The 24,258-nt window shown below is 43.3% G+C and overlaps 1 protein-coding gene across 1 annotated transcript; it reads left to right on the forward strand.

The window, feature by feature from the left end:
- Window positions 1-16,111: 16,111 nt before the first annotated feature.
- LOC139000308 (zinc finger protein 850-like) lies at window positions 16,112-19,055 on the forward strand. Its single transcript, XM_070402547.1, has one exon. It carries the CDS (start codon window positions 16,112-16,114, stop codon window positions 17,978-17,980), a length of 1,869 nt encoding a protein of 622 aa, XP_070258648.1. The 3' UTR covers window positions 17,981-19,055.
- Window positions 19,056-24,258: the final 5,203 nt, after the last annotated feature.

Here is a 24,258-nt window from a genome sequence, read left to right on the forward strand (position 1 = left end):
AGGCTCAGGTGACTTGGTTGTGTATGTGTGTGTGTGTGTGTGTGTGTGTGTGTTTAGTTCTTATCAGAGGCTGAATTTTCTTTCTTTTTTTCCCCTCCTATTCCTTTCCTCTGAGATTCTGTACTCCCATGCTTCCATGTCTCAGAATCCACTCCCTCCACCATTTTATTTGGTTAATTAGAATTCATATGAGTGAGATCAAGTGATACTTGTTTTCTGACTGACTCATTTCACTCTGTACATCGCTTTCCAGGTGCCTCTATGTTGTCTGTAAAGGTAAAGATTCTTCTTTTTATTTTTCTTATTAATTAAATCTTTATTGTTCAGATTATTACATTTGTTCCTCTTTTTCCCCCCCATAACTCCTCTCCACCGAGTTCCCACCCCACCCTCCTCCCTCACTCCCCATCCACTGTCCTCATCCATAGGTGCACGATTTTTGTCAAGTCTCTTCCCGCATCCCCCTCATCCGTTTCCCCCCCAAGAATAGCCAGTCCACTCCCTTTCTATGCCCCTGGTTGTATTATAATTACCAGTTCATTCTGTTCATCAGATTATTTATTCCATTGATTTTTAGATTCACTTGTTGATAGATGTGTATTTGTTGTTCATAATTTGTATCTTTACCTTTTTCTTCTTCTTCCTTGCCGGGGTCCAATCCCAGCAGGTCCAGGGGTCCCCAAAGGTGTGGACGGAGTCGGCAAAGAAGGAATGACACGAAGACAGCCTTCAGTTGATCAGCAGCCTAGTCAGGACCTATAGCCAGGAACTCCAGCCAAAGTTCTGGTCGGAGCTCTGGTTAGGAACTGATAAGGTTCTGACGTTTATTGTCTTGTTACATCCGTATTTATACCAGCCGATTTTAATCCTGTCAATTTCTATTACAAAGGTTAGGGCGTTTCTTATCTCCATTCCAGGGAGTAAAGATTATGTAGCTTAACTACCCGCCTGGCACTTAATTAAGGGGTTGTATCCCCTCCCTAACCTCAGGGAAAGATCCCCACCTGGGGAAACAACCTTTCTCGGAGAGGTGACCTTGGTTAAAACACATGGGCTAAAGGGAGCAAACATATTAAGAACAGTATGCCATATATGCCAGGTCCCTTGAAACATATGCTGTGCAGATGTTTCTTTCCTGCAGTGACTGTGTCAAGCAGCAAGGATGGACCGGCTTCCGGCACTTCCTCTTCTTAAAGGATACCTTTCAGCATTTCCTATAATACTGGTTTGGTGGTGAGGAACTCCTTTAGCTTTTTCTTATCTGTGAAGCTCTTTATCTGACCTTCAATTCTGAAGGATAGCTTTGCTGGATAAATTAATCTTGGTTGTAGGTTCTTGGTATTCATCACTTTGAATATTTCTTGCCACTCCCTTCTTGCCTGCAAAGTTTCTGTTGAGAAATAAGCTGACAGTCGTATGGGCACTCCCTTGTAGGTAACTGACTTTCTCTTGCTGCTTTTAAGATTCTCTCTTTGTCTTTTGCTCTTGGCATTTTAATTATGATGTGTTTTGGTGTGGCCCTCTTTGGATTCCTTTTGTTTGGGGTTCTCTGTGCTTCCTGGACTTGTAAGTCTATTGCTTTCACCAGGTAGGGGACGTTTTCTGTCATTATTTCTTCAAATAGGTTTTCAACATCTTGCTGTCTCTCCTGGCACCTCTATAATTCGGATGTTGGTACGCTTGAAGCTGTCCCAGAGGCTCCTTACACTATCTTCGTATTTTTGGATCCTTTTTTCATTTTGCTTTTCCAGTTGAGTGTTTTTTGCTTCTTCGTATTTCAAATCTTTGACTTGATTCTTTTTTTTTTTAAACATATTTTATTGATTTTTTACAGAGAGGAAGGGAGAGAGATAGAGAGTTAGAAACATCGATGAGAGAGAAACATCGATCAGCTGCCTCCTGCACACTCCCTACTGGGGATGTGCCTGCAACCAAGGTACATGCCCTTTGACCGGAATCGAACCTGGGACCCTTGAGTTCGCAGGCCGACAATCTATCCACTGAGCCAAACCGGTTCGGCAGTTGACTTGATTCTTGCGATCCTCTGGTCTGCTGTTGGGAGTCTGTATAATATTCTTTATTTCACTCAGTCCATTCTTTTTTTTTTTTTTAATATATTTTATTGATTTTTTACAGAGAGGAAGGGAGAGAGACAGAGAGCTAGAAACCAAGATGAGAGAGAAGCATCGATCAGCTGCCTCCCACACATCTCCCACTGGGGATGTACCCGAAACCCAGATACATGCCCTTGACCGGAATCGAACCCGGGGCCCTTCAGTCCGCAGGCCGACGCTCTATCCACTGAGCCAAACCGGTTTCGGCACACTCAGTGCATTCTTAATTTCTAGTTTGTCCTTTATCACAACCTCAAGGGTCTCATTAGATTTCTTGTAGGTCTCATTAAGTTTATCACCAGTTTCTAGAACATTTTTTAAAAAATTATAAGTGTGGTTTTGAACTCTATATCCAGTAGTTTGCTTTCCTCCATTTCTGTCATTTGTGTCCTTTTTCTTTGTCTCCGCATTTTTTATGCTTCCCTGTGTTGATGAAGTGGTTTTCTGTGCTGAGTGTCCTCTAGGGCCCAGTGGTTCAGCCTCCCCAATTACCTGAGGAGGACACTCTTGGTGCACCCCCTTTTGGTCTTTGTGCACAGTCTTGTTGTAGTTAAGCCTTGATTGTTGTAGTTATCACTGGGAGGAATTGACCTCCAAGCCAATTGGCTGTGAGAATCAGCTGTTTCTGCAGTGGGAGAACTTCTGTGCTGGAGACACCCTCTGGGGCAAGACTTACTTCAATGGGGATTTGGTGCTCACTGAGTCTCCTTTCTGAGTGTGTCCTTTATGGTTCCATGGAGCTGCAAACTGGATGGTCTGACTCTGACCTCTGGATTTCCTGGCTCCTTGTTCTCCAGGGAGGTGCTAATCTAGCCTTTTCCTGCGGCTATCCAGCAAAAGCCGCCCTGCATGGCTTGGGCAGGGCAGGTCCCACAGGATCAACAGGGCGAGGCTAGCAGTTATGGCTGCTCTCAATCCAGCCCTCAGAGGATCTGCTTCTCAGTGTCCTGGTAATCGCTGCAAACCCCTCGGAGAGAAAGCTGCCCTCGAGTTCCGACCAATGCCAGACAGTCCCTCTTCTCCCATATGAGTCTGTGTCCCTAGAGACTTGCTCAGAACAGGATCTTAGAGCCTGAGACTCCCTCCTGATTGAAAATGACAACCGCGCCCTCAGCCGCCAGCCCACTCCGCATACACCTCCACACCTTAGTATTTTACTTCCTTACTGCGCCTCCTCTGAGTCTCGGTATGCTTTTCTCTTTCCTTCTAGTTGTAAAATTTCCACTCAGCCAGCCTTCCAGTGGTTCTGGATGATGTCCTTTCCGTCTTTTAGTTGTATTTTTGAAGTGGTTGTTTGAGGCAGCAAACTCCGGTGTTTACCTATGCTGCCATCTTGGTTTCCTCCAAGATTCTTCTTTTTTACTGCTATAGAGTATTCCATGGTATAAAATTTCCGTGGGTTTTTTTTTTTTTTAAGTATTTGAGAGTAGAAATGACAGGGAGAGAGAGAAACATCAATGATGAGAGAGAATTATTGATTGGCTGCCTATAGTGCACTCCCTACTGGGAATGAAGCCTGCAACCTTGGCATGTACCATTGGCCTGAATTAAACCTGAGATCATTCAGTCTGCAGGGTGACGCTCTCTCCAATGAGCCAAACTGGCTAGGGTTGTATCACAGCATTTGAATCCACTCATCTATTGATGGACACTTGGGCTTTTCCCACATCTTTGCTATTGTAAATTCTGCTGCTATCAACAGAAGGGAGTATATATTCTATCTTATTGTTTCAGGTTTCTTAGAATATATTTCTAGAAGTGGAATCACTGGATCAAATGGAAGTTCCATACTAAATTTTTTTAGGAAAGCCCATACTGATTTTCATAATGGCTGCACCAGTTTGCATTCCCACCAGCAGTGTACTAGGGTTCCCTTTTCCCCATATCCTCCCCAGCACTTGTCTTTTGTTCATTTGTTGATGGCAGCCATTGTGAAAGCGGTGTGTGACACATAATTGTTGCATTAATTTCCATCTCTCTGGTAATCTGTGACTTTTAAGCATCTTTTCATCTGTTTCTTGACCATCTTCTCCACACTGCAGTCCAGTCAGATTTGACACTTTGGATGGCATCAGAAGCAGATGCTCTTAAGTATGAGCATCTGTTTTGTGACCTTAACTTTGTATAATGAATTCAATGGAGGCAGGTTAAGGCAGTTAGAGACTTGAACAACCTCCTCCAGATACATATGGCCTGAGGGAGACACATGCCAAAAGTCTTGAATGAAGAAATAACGCCTGCCAGTCAGAAAGAGCAAGTCCTGAACAAAAATATGCAAAACTCACTGCTAAAGGAATCTGTGCAGGTGCAGTAGGAACAAACTTGTCCTGGAAATCACGTCCCTTGAAGGCTCTAGAAGACCCTTAGTGTACTTGGTATGTTCTTGGGCTATTTGCCCCTAAATCTAGGCCTACAGTCAACTGAGAAATACTGGATCCTGGCCGTGCAGCTTAGAAACTACATTACCCAGAAGGCAATGTATGGAATGGCATCAGGCTGAGCCAATAGAGGTTCAGAGAAGGCATTTCCGTTTGGCCGCTTCTGTAGGGCGGAACCGGCAGTCCTTGTGGCGGGATTTTTGTCTTCTCAGATTTCTGTCTCAGGTGGTGAGGTTTTCCACGTCCGCAGTCCCGTGGGGAAGGCCGGAGAGTGGTGCTCCCAGTCACACAGCTAATGGTCGGAGCCTCCAGTGGTGCTCACAGCTCACACGGCGCCACCCGAACCCACGCCAGGGCCGGGACAGGGACCGCCATTCCTGCAGCGGCTTCTACTCCCGACCCGCTCAGCCCACAGAGGGCAATGGCGGCGCCCCCACCGACGAGACGGGCTGAGGTGAGTTCCTGTTCCCCAAGCCCTCAGCGCCTCCTCACACAGACACCACAGCCTGGGGAGGGCGCCTGTCCCGTCCTGCAGCTCAGTCCCGCGTGGGGGACCGTGAGGAAGGCGGAGGGGAGAGAGGAGTGTTGTGGCTTCTGAGGACACAGCAGGTGCAGGGCAGAGAGGACGGGGGTGACTCGCATCTGAAGGTCCCTGAGGATGTGGCTGTGAGTATTGACGGAAAGAGCAGAGGCTGCAGGGAGGACGGCACAGACTCATTCGGGGCTTTCCCAGCTGTGGGTCCATCAGGGGCCTGGGGTGGGCCTGGATCCGGCTGGACTACAAGCTCTCTACACGCCATATGCCAAGTTCATGGGTGAGTCCAGCGAGATCCAGTGGCATTGGAGCAGGAAGGGGGCAGAGCTGAGGGAGTGAACCTGGGGTCTGAACATGGGAAGGGGATGAACATTACCCAGTGGTGAGCACATCTGGAGGAAGTGTGAGCTGATGGTCCCGGGTCCTGCTGTGGGGACTTAAAGGGGAAGCATAAACCGACGCTTGGCTTTGTCTTGGAGGCAGGATCTAGGAGACTGCAGTGGTGTTGCTTGGCTGGAAGGCTGGGACCCTGCAGGCATCGCCCAGACCTTAAATGGCTTTGCCCTCTCCCCTTCCCTCCCCTCCCCCAATCCTTCCCGCCCAACCCAGCTGCTCTGCTGAGGGCCATCACAGTGAGTAATGGGACTGTGATGAGAGAGCAGCCTGCACTGGCATTAGGGCCTGGTGTCCACATTAACCGGGTGCCCTGGAGGAGCTTGAAGGGGGAAATATGTGTAAGGAGTAGAATTACTGGTTCTAAGAAAGTCAGCTCTGCATTTAATTGTCTCCATTCTGACAGGTTGGAGTCACCTTTGAGGACATTGCCCTATACTTCTCCAGGGAGGAATGGAGCCTCCTTGATGAGGGTCAGAGACAGCTGTACCTGAATGTGATGCTGGAGAACTTTGAACTTATATCCTCGCTGGGTAAGACCCTCACTCTCACCAGTGACCTGGACTTGGCTTTGCGATTTCCCAGGGCCCAGCCCCCAGGGTGTGCTCTGTCCTCCCAGTTAGACTGTGGTTCTGCTTGATTTTTCCAGTTTCCTGGGTAGCTGCTGTCCTGGGGAGGGTTGGTCTATTTCTACTGCTCCCTTCTATTCCTGAAGTCCCAATACTCCCCACTGCACTAAACTCACAGGGAAGGACTTGTGGTTGGTAGTGTTGCTGGAAGCCTGAGGGTTTCCACCTTGTTCAGTGAGGAAAGCATTTTCTATATTCCTGTTGGTCATTTGTACCTATATTTTTGGAAGAATTGTATGTATTTCCTTATCCTGTTTATTAACTGTATTTTTTGGTTAAAGATTCTTTTGACTGCCTGGTATATTTTATAAATTAATTGCTTACGACATACAGGAACGCATATTTTTGTCTGTGCGTAATTGCTCTTTGCAGATGCAGATATCGCTCCCCCACACCGGTGTTTCTAGAAATGCCATATTTTTAGCAACCCTGCGTTCAGCAGGTCTAGTGCCACCATGGTTTTAGCAAGCTCAGATTCTTGTTACTAGTCCTTAGCAATCACCTATTTTTTTAAAAATAAATTTTATTGATTTTTTACAGAAAGGAAGGGACAGGGATAGAGAGTCAGAAACATTGATGAGATACATCGATCAGTTGCCTCCTGCACACCCCCCACCGGTGATGTGCCGAAACTAAGGTACATGCCTTTGACCAGAATTGAACCTGGGACCCTTCAGTCCCCAGGCTGATGCTCTATCCACTGAACCAAACTAGTTAGGGCAGCAATAAAGTATTTTTTTTTTAAATATATATTTTTTTGATTTTTTACAGAGAGGAAGGGAGAGGGATAGAGAGTTAGAAACATTGATGAGAAAGAAACATCGAACAGCTGCCTCCTGCACACCTCATACTGGGGATTTGCCTGCAACCAAGGTACATGCCCTTGACCAGAATCGAAACTGGGACCCTTCAGTCTACAGGCCGACGCTCTGTCCCCCGAGCCAAACTGGTTTTGGCTAAAGTAGTATATATTGTATTACATATGTGTCCTTTTTCATTCATTGACCACAAATGAGTGAAATCATGTGATACTTACCTTTGTCCGACTGTCTTATTTTGCTTAGAATAATGCTTTCCAGTTCCCTCCATGCTGTTTCAAATAGTAAGAGTTCCTCCTTTTTTACAGCAGGGTAGTATTCCATTGTGTAGATGCACCATAGTTTTTTAATCCACTCATCTACTGATGAGTACTTAGGCTATTTCCAAATCTTAGCTATGGTCATTCGTGCTGCTATGAACATATATCCTTTCTGATTGGTGTTCCTGATTTCTTTTTTTTAATATTTCATTATTGATTTCAGAGAGAGGAAAGGAGATGGAGAGATAGAAACATCAATGATAGAGAAATGATCGCTGCGTTCTTCACCCACCCTATTGGTAATCAAGCCCCCAACTTGGCATGTTGCCTTGACCGGCATTGAACCTGGGACCCTTAAGTCTGCAGGCCGACGCTCTATCCACTGAGCCAAAATGGCTAAGGCTGTTTCTGATTTCTTGGGACGTTTTCCTAGAAGTGTGATTACTGGGTCAAATCGGAGCTCCATTTTTAATTTTTGTGGAAACTCTATAGTATAATCCACAGTGTCTTTACCAATATTTATTCCCACCAGCAATGCACAAGGGTTCCTTTTTCTCCACATCCTTGCCAGCACTTGTCGTTTGTTGATTAGTTGATAGGAATCCTGACAGGTGTGAGATGATATCTCATTGTGGTTTTGATTTGTGTCTCTCAGATAAGTGGCTTTGAGCATGTTTTTTTCATGTCTCTTGACTTTCTATATATCCACCTTCGAAAAGTGTGTATTTAAGTCCTTAGCCCATTTTTTGATTGGATTGTTTATCTTCTTTTTGTTAAGATGTATGAGTTCCCTGTAAATTTAGACGAGTAAACCCTTATAGGATATAACATTGGTAAATATGTTCTCCAATTCAGTGGGCTTTCTTGTTGTTTTGTTGATGGTTTCTTTGGCTGTGCAGAAGCTTTTTATCTTTACATAGTTCCATTTGTTCATTTTTTCCTTAGCTTCCCTTACCCTAGAAGCTGTATCTGTAATACATTGCTAGGATATATGTCTGATATTTTGCTGCCTGTAGATTTTTCTAAGAATTTTATGCTTTCCCGTCTTAAGTTTATGGACTTTATATTTAGTTTATTTTGTGTATGGAATAAGTTGGTGGTCTAGTTTCATTTTTTTTCATGTACCTGTCCAATTTTCCCAACACCATTTACTGAAGAGATTATCTTGACTTCATTGTAAGCTCTCACCTCCCTTGTCAAATATTGAGCTAAATGTCTTGGGTGGTTTTCTGGATTTTCTGTTCTGTGGCATTGTTCTATATGTCTGTTTTTGTGCCAGTACCAGGCATTTTTGCAATACACCTTGGTATCTGGTATTATCATCCCTCCAACTTTGTTTTTTTTTTTCAAGATTGCTATGGCTGTACCCAGTTTGGCTCAGTGGATAGAGCGTTGGCCTTTGCATTGAAGGGTCCCAGGTTCAATTCCGGTCAAGGGCATGTAACTTGGTTGCGGGCACATCCCCAGTAAGGGGTGTGCAGGAGGCAGCTGATTGATGTTTCTCTCTCATTGATGTTTCTAGCTTTCTAACCCTCTTTCTTCCTCCCTGTAAAAAAAATCAATAAAATATATATTTTTTAAAATTGCTATGGCTGCCGAAACCGGTTTGGCTCAGTGGATAAGAGCATCTGCCTGCGGACTGAAAGGTCCCAGGTTCGATTCCGGTCAAGGGCATATACCTGGGTTGTGGTCACATCCCCGGTAGGAGATGTGCAGGAGGCAGCTGATCGATGTTTCTCTCTCATCGACGTTTCTAACTCTCTATCTCTCTCCCTTCCTCTCTGTAAAAAATCAATAAAAAATACATTGTAAAAAAAATTACTATGGCTATTTTATTATTATTATTATTCCATATTTATTTTTGGAGAGCTTATTATAGGCCTATGATATAATGCAGTTGATATCTTTTTTTTTATGGAAATTTTATTTATTTATTTTTTTAATTCTTTATTAGTTAAGGTATTACAAATGTGTCCTCATCCCCCTCATTAAATCCCCATCCTCCCCCCCGCCACTCATGCTCTCATCCCCCTCTTGTCCATGTCCATTGGTTTGGCTTATATGCATGCATACAAGTCCTTTGGTTCATCTCTTCCCCTTGCCCCCTCCCTCCCCTACTTTCCCTCTGGGGATTAATAGTCTGATCGCTGTTTCTCTGTCTTTGGATCTGTCCCTGTTCATCAGTCTCTGTTGTTCTCTATATTTCACAAATGAGTGAAATCATGAGGTATTTATCTTTCTCTGACTGGCTTATTTCACTTAGCATAATGCTCTCCAGTTCCATCCGTGCTGTTGCAATAGGCAAGAGTTCCCTCTTTTTTAACGTAGCATAGAATTCCATTGTGTAGATGTACCAGTTTTTTAATCCACTCATCTGTTGATGGACACTTAGGCAGTTTCCAAATCTTAGCTATGGTGAATTGTGCTGCTATGAACATAGGAGTGCATATATCCTTTCTAATTGGTGTTTCTGTTTTCGTGGGATATATTCCTAGAAGTGGGATCACTGGGTCAAATGGGAGTTCCATTTTTAGTTTTTTGAGGAAGCTCAATACTGTTCTCCACAGTGGCTGCAATGGTCTGCATTACCACCAGCAGTGCAGAAGGGTTCCTTTTCTCCACATCCTCTCCAGCACTTGTTGTTTGTTGATTTGTTGATGATAGCCATTCTGACAGGTGTGAGGTGATACCGCATTGTCGTTTTGATTTGCATCTCTTGTATAATTAGTGACTTGGAGGATGTTTTCATATGTCTTCCGGCCTTCTGTATGTCCTCTTTCGAAAAGTGTCTATCTAGGTCCATTGCCCATTTCTTGATTGGATTGTTTACCTTTCTATTGTTAAGTTGCATGAGTTCCCTGTAAATGTTGGAGATTAAACCCTTATCGGTGATATCATTTGCAAATATGTTCTCCCATGCAGTGGGTCTTCTTGTTTGTTTTGTTGTTGGTTTCCTTTGCTGTGCAAAAGCTTGTTATTTTGATGTAGTCCCATTTGTTTATTTTCTCTTTAGATTTAATTGCTCTAGGAGCAGTATCAGAGAAGAAATTTCTTTGGCATATGTTTGCAATTTTGCTGCCTATGGTTTCCTCTAGTATTTTTATGGTTTCCTGTCTTACGTTTAAGTCTTTTATCCATTTTGAGTTTATTTTTTTGTATGGTGTGAGTTGGTGGTCTAGTTTCATCCTTTTGCATGTATCTGTCCAATTTTCCCAACACCATTTATTGAAGAGACTGTCTTGTCTCCATTGTATGCTGTTGCCTCCTTTGTCAAATATTAATTGGGCATAGTGTTTTGGGTCTAGTTCTGGGTTCTCTATTCTATTCCATTGATCTCTATGTCTGTTCTTGTGCCAGTACCAAGGTGTTTTAAGTACAGTGGCTTTGTAATAGAGTTTGATATCTGGTATTGAGATCCCACCGACTTTGTTCTTCTTTCTCAGGATTGCTGCAGCTATTGGATGTCTTTTTTTATTCCAGATGAATTTTTGGAACGTTTGTTCTAGATCTGTGAAATATGCAGTTGATATCTTAATGGGGATTGCATTGAATATGCAGAGTGCCTTGGGCAGCATAGACATTTTAATGATCTTGATTCTACCAATCCATGAACACGATATATGTTTCCATTTGTTTATATCTTCTTCTATCTCTTTTTTTCAACTTCTTGTAGTTTTCGGAGTACAGGTCTTTTACCTTGTTAGTTAAGTTTATTCCTAGGTATCCTAATTTTTATTGTTGCAATGGTAGATAAGATTTTTTGTTTGTTTGTTTCTCTTTCTGTGCGTTGATTATTGGTGTATAAAAAAACCATAGATGTCTGAGTGTTAATTTTGTATCCTGCTACATTTCTGAATGCATTTATTAAATTTAGTAGTTTTTTGATGGAATAATGACCATTTTACTTCTTCTTTTCCAATTATGATGCCTTTAATTTTTTTTCTTTTCTGACAGCTGTGGCTAGCACTTCCAGTTTTATATCAAACAGGAATAGTGAAAGTGGACATCCCTGTCTTGTCCTGTTCTTAGGGAAAATGGTTGTAGTTTTTGCTGATTGACTCTGATATTGGCTGTAGGTTTGTCATATAAGGCTTTTATTATGTTGAGGTATGATCCTTGGGCTCCCACTTGGCTGAGAGTTTTTATCAAGAAAGTGTGTCAGATTATGTCAAATGCTTTTTCTGCATCAATTGATATGATTATATGATATCTGTCTTTCAATTTGTTTATGTTTTGTATCATATTTATTGATTTGCAGATATTGTACCAACCTTTCATCCCAAGAATAAATCCCACTTGGTCATGGTGTATGATCTTTCTAATGTATTGCTGGATCCCATTTTCCAGAATTTTCTTGAGGCTTTAAGGATTGATGGGTGTCACTATGACTACAGTGGGAGAGCTGCCGTGCAGGAGACACCCCTATGGAGCATGACCTGTATCAGTGGGGCTTTGGTGGTCAGTGAGTCTGCCCCTTGAGTGTGTCGCTTATGGATGTGAAGAGTTGTAAGGTGGTATGGTATGACACTGACCACTGGGTACACTGGCTCTTGGGTCTCCAGGGAAGTGTAAAGTCAGCCTCTTCCTGGAACTACCGAGCAGCATCTACAGAGAGATCTGCAGATTCTCCTCTTTGTATCGAGTTTGGAAGTGCCCTGATGAGGCCCAGCTGTGAAGCAAGGAAGGCTAGTGCTTGTGCCAGGTATAGGCCTTTTATTGATAGGTTTGGGGCTCCCTGACCGAACTGCAACTTGTTTGACAGGTCTTAGCCTGAGCAAGGACAGGCAATTCATATACAAACCCTGCTGCACACAACTTGGGTGGAGTTGTAAATTGGATGGGGTGAGGTCTCATGGAATCACCAGGTCGGAGCACACAGAAATGGTTGCCACTCAGACCTGCGACCTTGGATGTGGCAGCATAGGTATAATGACCACAGCAAGCACCTCTGTCTGGAAGAAAGCTGTCCCCGAATTCCTGCCCTGATTCCAGTTAGTCCAGTTTTCCTGGTACGTATCTTGATCCGCCCCTCCACCCCCAGGCTCAACAGGCCCTGGACGTCAGAAGAAGCAGGAGCTTGTATGTTCAGTTGTAAGTGGAGCAGCTGGGTCTCCTGCAGCCTCTGTGTCACTGAGCCCCATCCGCATTGGTTTTTACAGCCCGTAGTTCTTACTGCTATTAGGGCTTTTTTCCCCAGCTCTGGGACCCTGTGCTGGGCGTCTGATATGGTACTGGGACTCCTTGCTCCTCCAGGTGACCTCTGCAGAGATGATCTCCCTCCCCATTAGAAAAGTGGCCCAAATGGGTAGAGGACCATCACCTTCTGAGCCTCTTTACCTCCTACCAGACTCAGGGTGCTTTCTACTTTACCTCTCAAGTCCTAAGACTTCCATTCAGCAAGCTTTCCAGGCTATCTGGCTGATGTTGTTGTGTATTTTAGTTGTAATTTTCATGTGGTTGTGGGAGGAAGCCAGTATAAGCCTTTACCAACACCACCATCTTGGATCACCTCTCTCGTACCTTTCCTGAATTCTATTCTTTCTTCTTTTATCTTCACCGGAATAGTGAGAATATTTTTTCCATTGATTTTTTTCCTGAGGGAGAGAGAGAAACATCAATTGGTTGCCTCCCACTTGTGCCCCGAGTAGGAGGCGGGTTGAACCTGAAGCACACATACCTGCCTCTTATGGAGAATCAAATCCATGACCTCCCACTGTGCAAGCAGGCATTCTCAGCACTGAGTGACACAGGCCAGGGCTATTTATTCCTTAAATTATTTATCTATTTATTTTTAAACTACATTTTATTGATTTCAGAGAGGAAAAGAAGGACAGAGCAATAGAAACATGAATAATGAAGGAGAGTCATTGATCAGCTGCTTCCTGCACAGCCCCCCTGGAGATTGGGTCTGTAACCTGTGCATGTCTTCTGACAAGGAATGGAACTGTGATTTCCTAGGTCCGTGGTCGGCAAATTGCGGCTCGCGATCTACATGCGGCTCTTTGGCCCCTTGAGTGTGGGAAATAGAGAAAAAGGGAAACATTGAACTGCTGTTTTTTCCCATGTGAGCATTTATTGGCTGTCCCCTACATGTACCCTGCAAACCCACAGCCGTGCTGCATCGGGACCACACACTCAACAAGAGAGCTACGTGGCCAGGGCTGTGAATTTGTTTATTAATTTCAGAAGCTCATGTGGGATCTTGACCAATTTCTCTATGGAGGGTCATGTCGTCTTCTAACATCAACATCTCATGATGCTTTGTATTTCCTAGTGTCAGCTGTAATGTCTTATCTTTCATTTCTTTGAAGCATGTTTTTTTTTGTCCCACAATTTACCTTTCACTACGATCCCCTACGCCTCTGAAGCTAGTTTTTGTTTGTTTTTGTGTTTTGCTTTAGTCTAACTCTATATTTAGGGTAGCCAATATTTGTATTGTTTTATTTTGCCTTATCTCCCTTTTACTGATGCTTCTTCAAATATTTGAGGAAGAGTGATGGAGAGAGAGAAACATCAGTGTAAGGGAGAAACATCAATTGGCTGACTTGTGTACACAGGGTAACTACAAATGGAACCCATATACTGATATGTACCTTGCCGTGGGAATTGAATACTCCACTCTTTGGTACACAGGACAATGCTCCAATGAACTGAGCAATACTGACCGAGGCATTCTATGTTTTTTGTTGGTTTTTAAATATATTTTATTTATTTATTACAGAGAGGAAGGGAGAGGGATAGAGACTTAGAAACATTAATGAGCGAGAAACATCGATCAGCTGCCTCCTGCACACCCCCTACTCGGGATGTGCCCGCAGCCAACGTACATGCCCTTGACCAGAATCCACAAGGTCTATGCTGTATCCACTGAGCCAAACCGTTTAGGGCCATTCTATGGTTTTGAAACACACAAATTTCCAGTATTTTTTGAAGAACAGGCCACTATGAGTAATGATAGTGGAAGCTCAGTGGCTGCTGGAGGTAATGGTGACCCTCTTTTTTGACTGTAGGTATCTTCCTATATGTTTGTTCACCCAGTCTATCCCGTCATTCTTTCCATATAGTTTTCCTTTATTTCTGACTCTTATACTGTTTGTCTTCATGGTACTCTTATCCCCATTTTCTATGGGGTTTTTGTTCATGGTTAGCTGCTTACTTACACTAGGATAGGGCAGATACTGATAGCTCTGATCTTGCCGTCTTGCTGATGTCACTCCCATAGGTCTTTTTTTTTTAAATATATTTTTATTGATTTCATAGAGGAAGGGAGAGGGAGAGAGGGATAGAAAAATCAATGATGAGAGAGAATAACTGATTGGCTGCCTCCTGCACACCCCCTCCTGGGGATGAAGCCTGCAACCCAGGCACGTGTCCCTCCCAAGAATGGAACCTAGGAATCTTCAGTACACAGGCAGACACTCCATTCACTTAGCCAAGCCGGCTATGGCTCACATAGGTCTTTTGTCTGCGATCTCATTTGTCCTTTGTTCTACCACAGTGTTGACCATCCAACTTTGTTGTTTATCTTTGCAGATTTGCGTCATTTATCACGTGCAGTGGCTCAAATGGGATTTAAGGGGAAGAATCATTTTTGCATCACAGAAGAAACATGACATTATTGATTTTTAAATGTATTTTATTGATTGTTTTACAGAGGGGAAGGGAGAGGGATAGAGAGTTAGAAACATCCACGAGAGGGAAACATCAATCAGCTGCCTCCTGCACAGGCCCGACTAGGGATGTGCCCGCAACCAAGGTACATGCCCTTGACCAGAATAAAACCTGGGACCCTTGAGTTCAAAGGCCGACGCTCTATCCACTGAGCCAAACCTGTTAGGGCAAAACAGGTCTTTATTAATGACACAGTGGACCCACAGGCGGTCTTGCCTAGGAGAAGGGTCTTTGGGGAGGAATTCTCTGCTGGCCTTTGTTATAGTCATAGCTAGAAATCCAGTGTTTTCTTACGGTTGCCCATTCCTCACCCAACTAATGTGTGTTTGTGCTAATTGTTTTTATTTTGCCAACTTCTCAGTTCTAGTAGTGATCCTTTCTTGGATTCCCAGCCCACAGATAACGTTCACCTCTCTGGATTTTGCACGTCTGCCTCTTTTACTGGTCTCTCTTTACTGTGGGCCAACGTTGGTCCATGCCTGCAGCACCTTGAAGTGCACACATGTTATTACATGGATGTTGAACATCATGTGCTCTAATACAGTTAATTTTTATGACTTTGAGCAGCTTTAAATTATTCTACACAGACTCACATGGCCAACATGTAAGGTCCAAATAGAAGCCATTGGTTTAGGAACTTCCTCTGTTGTTTGTATCCCGTCCTGTGCTTCTGTCCCTCTATTGGTTTGTTTTACATCACCGACTGACTTTTGGGGCCACGATATGTATAACAGCAATTTCCTCAGAGGATACCTCACTGGTCCTTAAAATCTTTCTATGGCCTCATGCCTAGTCATGACAGATAAACATTCGTGGTGAAGATATTTAGTTTTGATGGGATCGACACATACTTCACCAGTGTTTCCTTTTATTCAGGTTGCTGCTGTGGAGCAGAGAATGTGGAGGCAGCGACTGAACAGAATGTTTCTGTAAGAGTGTCACAGGAAACGAATCCCACGTTAGCCTTGTCTTCCCAGAAGAGCCACCCCTGTGAGAGTTGTGGACTAGTCTTGGGAAACATTTTCCACGTGATGGAGCTGCAGGGAACACAACACGGACAGATACTGTTGAGGTGTGGGGCATGTGCAAATCGGTTTTATTTCACTGTAAAATTTCACCAGCAACATGTGACAGAGAAGACTTTCATTAGAGGTGTGGACAGGATCTCCCTTGCAAACAGCTGCAATTTCACTGTGTCCCAGAATCGTTTCTCATGGGTAGAGGTTGGGCAGGGTGTCCTTACCGAATCAGGACATCTCCACCTAAAGGCTACTCAGACCAGGGACAGTCCAAATGCTATTTTGACACAGGAGATGACATTTCAAAGGACAAAAAATTATTACACCAGAAAAGAATGTAAGAAAAACATTACCTGCACCCACACGTTTATTCAGGAAAAAGATTTCAATGCTGGAAGTCAATGTTTTGTGTGCTCTGAATGTGGGAAATATTTTACCAAATTTTCTAGCTTGTATTATCTACAGCGAAGTGACACTGAAGAAAGGCCTTATGAGCACAGTGAACATGGGAAAGCTTTTAGCAGTATTAACAGCTTAGGTGATCATGAAGCTTTGCACACTAATGAAAGGCCTTATGAGCATAGTGAACGTGGAAAATCTTTTACCAATAGCAGTGCCCTCCATTATGATCAGAGAGTTCTCACAGCAGAAAGGCCTTATGAATACAATTTGCAGGGAAAATCTTTTACCGGGAGCAATAACCTTCATGGTCTTCAGAACATTCATACTGGAGAAAAGCCTTATATATGTAGTGAATGTGGGAGAGCTTACACCTATAGGACTAAACTTTTACGTCATCATTATAGAGTGCACACTGCAGAGAGACCCTATCACTGCAGTGAATGTGGGAAATCTTTTATCACCAGCAGTAACCTTGGTCGTCATCAGATACTTCATACAGGAGAAAAGCCTTATAAATGCAGTGAATGTGGGAAATCTTTTGCCACTAAGTTTTTCCTTCACAGACATCAGAGAGTTCACACAGGAGAAAAGCCTTATAAATGCACTGAATGTGGGAAGTGTTTTACCACTAAGTTTCAACTTCATTGTCATCTGAGAGTTCACACAGGACAAAAGCCTTTTAAATGCACTGAATGTGGGAAGTCTTTTGCCACTAAGGCCTACCTTCACAGACATCAGAGAGTTCACACAGGAGAAAAGCCTTATAAATGCACTGAATGTGGGAAATCTTATACCAGTAAGACTGACCTTCGTTGTCATCAGAGTGTTCACACAGGAGAAAAGCCTTATAAATGCACTGAATGTGGGAAATCTTATACCGGTAAGACTGACCTTCGTCGTCATCAGAGAGTTCACACAGGAGAAAAGCCTTATAAATGCACTGAATGTGGGAAATCTTATACCAGTAAGACTGACCTTCGTTATCATCAGAGTGTTCACACTGGAGAAAAGCGTTATCACTGTAGTGAATGTGGGAAGTCTTTTATCACCGGCAGTAATTTTCGTCGTCATCAGAGAGTTCATACAGGAGAAAAGCCGTATAAATGCAGTGAATGTGGGAAATCTTTTGCCACTAAGACCTACCTTCACAGTCACCAGAGAGTTCACACAGGAGAAAAGCCTTATAAATGCAGCCAATGTGGGAAATCTTTTGCCACTAAGGCCTACCTTCACAGTCACCAGAGAGTTCACACAGGAGAAAAGCCTTATAAATGCAGTGAATGTGAGAAATCTTTTACCACTAAGGCCCACCTTCAAGGTCATCAGAGCGTTCACACAGAAGAAAAGCCTTATAAATGCAGTGAATGTGGGAAAGCTTACAGCACTAAGGGCCACCTTCACAGACATCAGAGACTTCACACTGGAGAAAACCCTTTTAAATGCACTGAATGTGGGAAGTCTTTTACCACTAAGTTTCAACTTCATCGTCATCAGGGAGTTCACACAAGAGAAAAGCCTTATAAATGCACTGAATGTGGGAAGTCTTATACCAGTAAGACTGACCTTTGTACTCATCAGAGAGTTCATACGGGAGAAAAGCCTTTTAAATGCAGAGAATGTGGGAAGACTTTTATCACCAACCGTAATCTTGGTTATCATCAGAGAGTTCATACAGGAGAAAAGCCTTATAAATGCAGTGAATGTGGGAAATCTTTTACCACTAAGTTCAACCTTCACAGTCATCAGAGAGTTCACACTTGATAAAAGCCTTATTAATGTAGTGAATGTGGGAAATACTTTGCAGGTCGCAATGGTCTCCAATGTCATCTAAGTTCATACAAGAGAAAAGCCTTATAAATGCAGTGACTTTGGGAAATTTTATACCAGTAGCACCAACCTTCGCTGTCATCAGAGTTCATACAGGAGAAATTGCTTATAAATGCAGTGAATGTGGACAGTCTTTTACAACTGACTCTCACCCTCATTGTCATCAGAGAGTTCACACAAGAGAAAGTCCTAATGAGTGTAATTAATATGAGATACCTTTCTGTCCAATTTGTAAATTCGCTTTGCACAAAAGAGTTCAAATGTGAAAAGTTTCTCAGATGTGTTGAAAATGTAGTTTCTTAGTTAGGACTTAACAATTGTATAAGAAAATATGTGAAGTCTCATTAGTCTGTTTAGCTCATACATTTAATCACCTATATCATGTAACGTACCCGCAACTATTTTTGCTCTTCTGTTTTCTTGTTTGTATGTTGTAACCGTATGTATCTATGTTGGACTGTTAAACATACAGAGCTGTCATGCCAGGTCTGTGTCATTGCATATTTAAGTTGTTGAAGATGTTTCACCTGAACCACTTATAAAGGCCCCTACAGATGGCCTCAATCACCATCCTCATGGGCCCAGGGAAGCTAATTCTGTTGCCTAATTTGTTGAAGAAAATGAGGAATACCTGGGCCCTTTGTGTTACTTGTTTCTCTGTCATGATTTGCCACATAGGACTGATTACTGTTGGCCCCAGTAAACATAATCTTGCAGAGGACCTGCCATTTTCAGGGACAGTCTTTCCGTAAATGCCAATGAGTGCCTAAGTAACCAATGAAAGAAATGCCAGTCTCACGGCTCTTTCTTTGAAAAATAATGAATGTTTTTCCCTAAGACTTCTTTAATGTTGGGTGTTCAATTGACTCCATTGGTTAGTTTATAAGGAGATATGGGCTCTCCAAGCATGATGATGTGAAAAACTTAGATGGGGTCTCAAACATTTTTGTCTTTGGGGGAATACTATGGTGCAGAAATTAGCTCAGCAGTTTTTGCCAAATTTACACTGCTGCCCATAATTTTCCAAGAAACAGTGTAGTCTCTCTAGTCCTCATGTGAAGCTGGATGCCTTGAGACAGAGACCACTCCGAAGAGCATGCAGCTGTGACAACCTCAAGTATGTTTTCTAGCAGCTTGAATGCTTTTCTTGTTTTCAAGGAATGCTAAGACATTTGAAGGGAACCTCCTGTCCAGGTCTTGCAGAGGGCCATGTGCCATAATGCCTACAATTGCATGGGTGATGGGCACTGGTTTCAGGACCATTGCAGTGACTTAATTTCTGTTGGACCAGACTGCAGCCCATTAGATGGAATGGTCTTCATCTAAACCTGCACCAAGAAATGTTTTTGAGGAAAAGACTATAGGAGCCGTGTGTACACAGATCTGAGGGATATCTGGGTATGTTTTTCTTCTGTGAAGCAGTCTTTGTCCTTGATTACAATCAAGATGTTTTCTGTCTTCCTGTAGCTTCTCAGATGTTCCCATCAGAGCCATTGGTGCTCTGGCAGCAAAACTAAGAGGAAAACAAAGGGTGTCTTGAATTCAGAGATGTGGCTCCCGTGAGCCAGCCAGCATTTTTGGTTTGGTTCTGTGGTCGGCAAACTGCGGCTCTCTGGCCCCTTGAGTGTGACTTTTCCTCAAAATACCATTTGCTGGCGTGCGCGTACAGTGCGATTGAAACTTTGCGGCCCATGCACGGAAGTCAGCTTTTGGCCTTGGCCAGTCTATTTTAAAGAAGCACTGTTGACATTTGGCTCTGTTGACTACTGGGTTTGCCGACCACTGGTTTGTGTGAAAGTACTTCATTGTTTGTTACATTTTCTGTCACTGAAATGAGACTTGCCCAGAGGGCATAAGAATGTGGATTGAATATAGAGTTGAAAAACCTGTTGGTACAAAATAGGTGAATGTACATTTCTTTTTATCTTTAGCCATTTTATAACAGCAATAATGCGTAAATTATATGTGTTAAGGATACTGTTTTATAAATATTGACATGTGCATGAAACTGAAACCATCATCTACTTCTATAAAAACTATGGGTGGTGTTTATCACGACCATCAGAATCCCGACCAAGCAGAAGGAAGTCAGTCCTGCACCAGTTGTCTTGGCAAGGGCTGCTCCCTCCCCTGAGCTGTTTCCCAGAGCTATTTCCGGTGAGGGCGGGGTTTGAAGCAGAAACCCGCCCACGGAGCATGGACCCTCTGAATCCTGGGTTGCTTTGCCAAGGGCTGCGCCCTCCTGGAGCTGTTTGGGTGCAACATTAAGCCAGAAGCTTGACCAAGCTGAAGGAAGTTAGTCCTGCAGGGGTTGTTTTGGCAATGGCTGCGCCCTCCTTCAAGCTGTTTCCTGGAGCTATTTCCAGTGAGGGCGGTGTTTGAGGCAGGAACCCGTCCTCGGAGCGTGGACCCACTGAATCCTGGGTCGTTTTGCCAAGGTCTGCACCCTCGCCAGCTGTTTCCCGTGTGGCCTGAGGGAAGAACCCACCCTCAGAGCACCAGGAGCACCCAGAAGCAGTCAGTCCTGGATTGCTGAAGTGGAGACCACAGCATGGTAGAACTCTGGGTCTGGCTTAACCGGGGGTATGGCTGACCTTCAAACCAGACCCTGACAGTAGAAAGGAGGGAGCCCCCATTCCTCACAGAATCCGCTCTTGGATAGCTTGCTGTCAGTGGCCTGCCAGCCATGAAGCCCGTTCTCCTGCATCCCGGACCTTGACAGGAGAGAGGAGGGAGCACTTTCCTCACGGAATTGACAGGTGGCCAGTTTGCTAATTAATTCCCTTTTTAAAAAATATATATTTTATTGATTTTTTTTACAGAGAGGACGGGAGAGGGATAGAGAGTTAGAAACATCAATGAGAGAAAAACATCGATCAGTTGCCTCCTGCACACTCCCCACTGGGAATGTACCCGCAACCAAGGTACATGCCCTTGACCGGAATGGAACCCTGGACCCTTGAGTCTGTAGGCCGATGCTCTATCCACTGAGCTAAACCGGTTAGTGCAATTAATTCCCTTTTAATGGGCATGAATTTCGTGCCCTGGGCCACTAGTTCTACTCATAATACTGATCATATCTATGACTGTGTAGTTGTTTCATGACCTCGTTTAATCTGTCCCTGTTCTTCACAGCTTTCCTGGTAACCAGGAATTTACATTCCATTTTAGTACTTATCTTTGCTTCTTCTAAGTATTTTCCTGCTTTAATTTATATTTCATAAATTCTTTGACATTTATTAAAGATACATTAGTAAGTCTCTTTTTTATAAATATTCTTTTTGTTGTTGTTAATCCTCACCAGAGGATATTTCTTCATTGATTTTTTTTGGAGAGTGGAAGAGAGAGGGAAAGACAGAAACATCGATGTGAAAGAAACACATCTATTGGTTGCCTCCTGCATAAGCCTGGACTAGAGCCCGGGCTAGGAAGGCATCTTGAACCAAGGTACATGCCTTTGACTGGAATCGAATCTGGACCCTTCGGTCTGCAGGCCTATGCTCTATCCAGAGACAAACCAACCAGGGCCCTGGTAGATATTCTTATCTTTGAATATATCACCATCATGTGTCCATTTTAATAAATATTTGGTTATTTCTAATAAAGCTGGTACAAACATTTTTGTGTAATTCTTTATATGGATTTAAGTGTTATTTACCTTTGTCAGTCAGACATCTTCCCAGGGCTTCGGGGTGCAAAAGGGCAGAGCCCGGGATGAAGGCTGCCCTCTGTGTAGGAATGTCGGGGACCAGGCCTGTAGTTTAAAGATACTCTGTAATTTTGTGATTCTACCTCACTATTGTTTGATTGTATTTTTTGTAAGAATTTTTGGTGAGCCTTTTCTCAAAAGTCTTAAGTGGTTTGTTTCTTTTTTCTTATTAGAATAATACTTGTTAATATTTTTTAAATAAATATTTTAATTGATTTTAACAAACATTTTCGTTGCTTTCATAGAACAAGGGGGATGGAGCAAGAGATAGGAACACGATTGTTGAGAAGACAGCTGGCATGGCTCAGTGGTTCCATAGGGACCCATGAATGAGGAGGTCAGGGTTCCATTCACAGTCAGGGAGGATGCCTGTGTCCTGGCTTCATCCCCAATGTGGGGCATGCAGGAGGCAGCTGATCAATGATTCTCTCTCAGCATTGATTTTTCTCAGTCTCAGTCTCCTTGCAACTCCAGCCTCTCCCTGTTGAGACATTCTCAGGTAGGCACTTCTCACTCCCCTGATGCCCACAAGCACCTTTGTCTTTGGGTGCATTTTAATAAGAAATGGGACCTACACTAAGCCACTGACTCTGCTGCAGGGAGGCAGGTGCTGTGGGCACTCAGTTGTCATTGTGGTGGGCCCCACCTGGGAATGTCCAGCAGACTCCCTAGAGCTCCCTGAGTCTCAGGTGGCTGAATGTGACATGCAGATGATTGATGGCGCTTACTCTGGCCTTCCAAGATCAATACAAGGAACAAGGTGAGTACTTGTTGCCAGGATTCCAGGGTTAGATTTTTGAGCATTTTCTCTCTTAATTCTCACAGCAACCTGGACAACTAGAAACTCATCATATTGCTGAAAAACATCAGTATCTGAGAAATGAAGTCAGCTCCCCAAATTTACACCACAGACAAGTGTCAGATTCAAGGGCTGGATTTTTTTAAGTATATTTTATTGGTTTTTTTACAGAGAGGAAGGAAGAGGGATAGAGAGTTAGAAATATCGATGAGAGAGAAACATTGATCAGGTGCCTCCTGCACACCTCCCACTGGGGATGTGCCCACAACCAAGGTACATGCCCTTGATCGGAATTGAACCTGGGACCCTTCAGTCTACAGGCCGCTGCTCTATCCACTGACCCAAACCAGTTAGGTCAGGGCTGGATTTTTAACCATTATTTTCTGCAGCATCAGACACAGTCTCTACCAATGATGTGCAGCCCTCACTGGAGCAGGTATAGTATGAGTACCACAGTGGTTCAGCTGCAGCTCCTAATTCCATGGTTTCAGTTATGCCTTTCCAACCATTCCCTTTACACCTCTGAGTACTAACCCTTGGCCTCCCTGTGTTCAGGGGAATGCCATCATTTCTCAGCTGCAGTGGTTTCTCTAGGGAAACCTTCTTTCAGAGTAAGCTGCTGTTCGTCTGCCTCCCCTTTGATCCCGGAAAAGAGTTTGACCCATATGATACCTGGGTAATTTAGGCTGGTCTCTGTACCTTCACCCACATTTTGGGCGTCATGCTGTGATCCCATGCACTGCGATGATTTTCTTGCCTCATTTTGACCTTCAAATGATTTTCCAGTCTCTTCCCGCATCCCCCTCACTCCTTCCCCCCCAAGAATAGTCATTCCACTCCCTTTCTATGCCCCTAATTCTATTATAATCACCTGTTCATAGTGTTCATCAGATTATTCACTTGATTTTCAGATTCACTTGTTGATAGATGTGTATTTGTTGTTCATAATTTGTATCATTACCTTTTTCTTCTTCCTCTTAAAGGATACCTTTCAGCATTTCATATAATACTGGTTTGGTGGTGGTGAACTCCTTTAGCTTTTTCTTATCTGTGAAGCTCTTTATCTGACCTTCAATTCTGAATGATAACTTTGCTAGATAAAGTAGTCTTGGTTGTAGGTTCTAGGTATCCATCACTTTGAATATTTCTTGCCACTCCCTTATGGCCTGCAAAGTTTCCGTTGAGAAATCAGCTGATAGTCATATGGGTGCTCCCTTGTAGGTAACTGACTTTGTTTCTCTTGCTGCTTTTAAGATTCTTTCTTTGTCTTTTGGTCTCGGCATTTTAATGATGATGTGTCTTGGTGTGGTCCTCTTTGGATTCCTTTTGTTTGGGGTTCTCTGTGCTTCCTGGACTTGTAAGTCTATTTCTTTCACCAGGTAGGGGAAGTTTTCTGTGATTATTTCTTCAAATAGGTTTTCAATATCTTGCTTTCTCTTCTTCTGGCACCCCTATAATTGGGATGTTGGTGCACTTGAAGCTGTCCCAGAGGCTCCTTACACTATCTTCGTATTTTTGGATTCTTTTTTCATTTTGCTTTTCCAGTTGGGTGTTTTTTGCTTCTTGGTATTTCAAATTGTTGACTTGATTCTTGCGATCCTCTAGTCTGCTGTTGGGAGTCTGTATAATATTCTTTATTTCAGTCAGTGTATGCTTACTTTCTAGATTAGGATCTCACTACATTTATCAGCAGTTTCTAGAAAA

This window comes from Myotis yumanensis, unplaced genomic scaffold, assembly GCF_028538775.1.
Source record: "Myotis yumanensis isolate MYYU_CA2020_CCGP unplaced genomic scaffold, mMyoYum1.0.hap1 SCAF_23, whole genome shotgun sequence".
Taxonomy (NCBI): Eukaryota; Metazoa; Chordata; class Mammalia; order Chiroptera; family Vespertilionidae; genus Myotis; species Myotis yumanensis.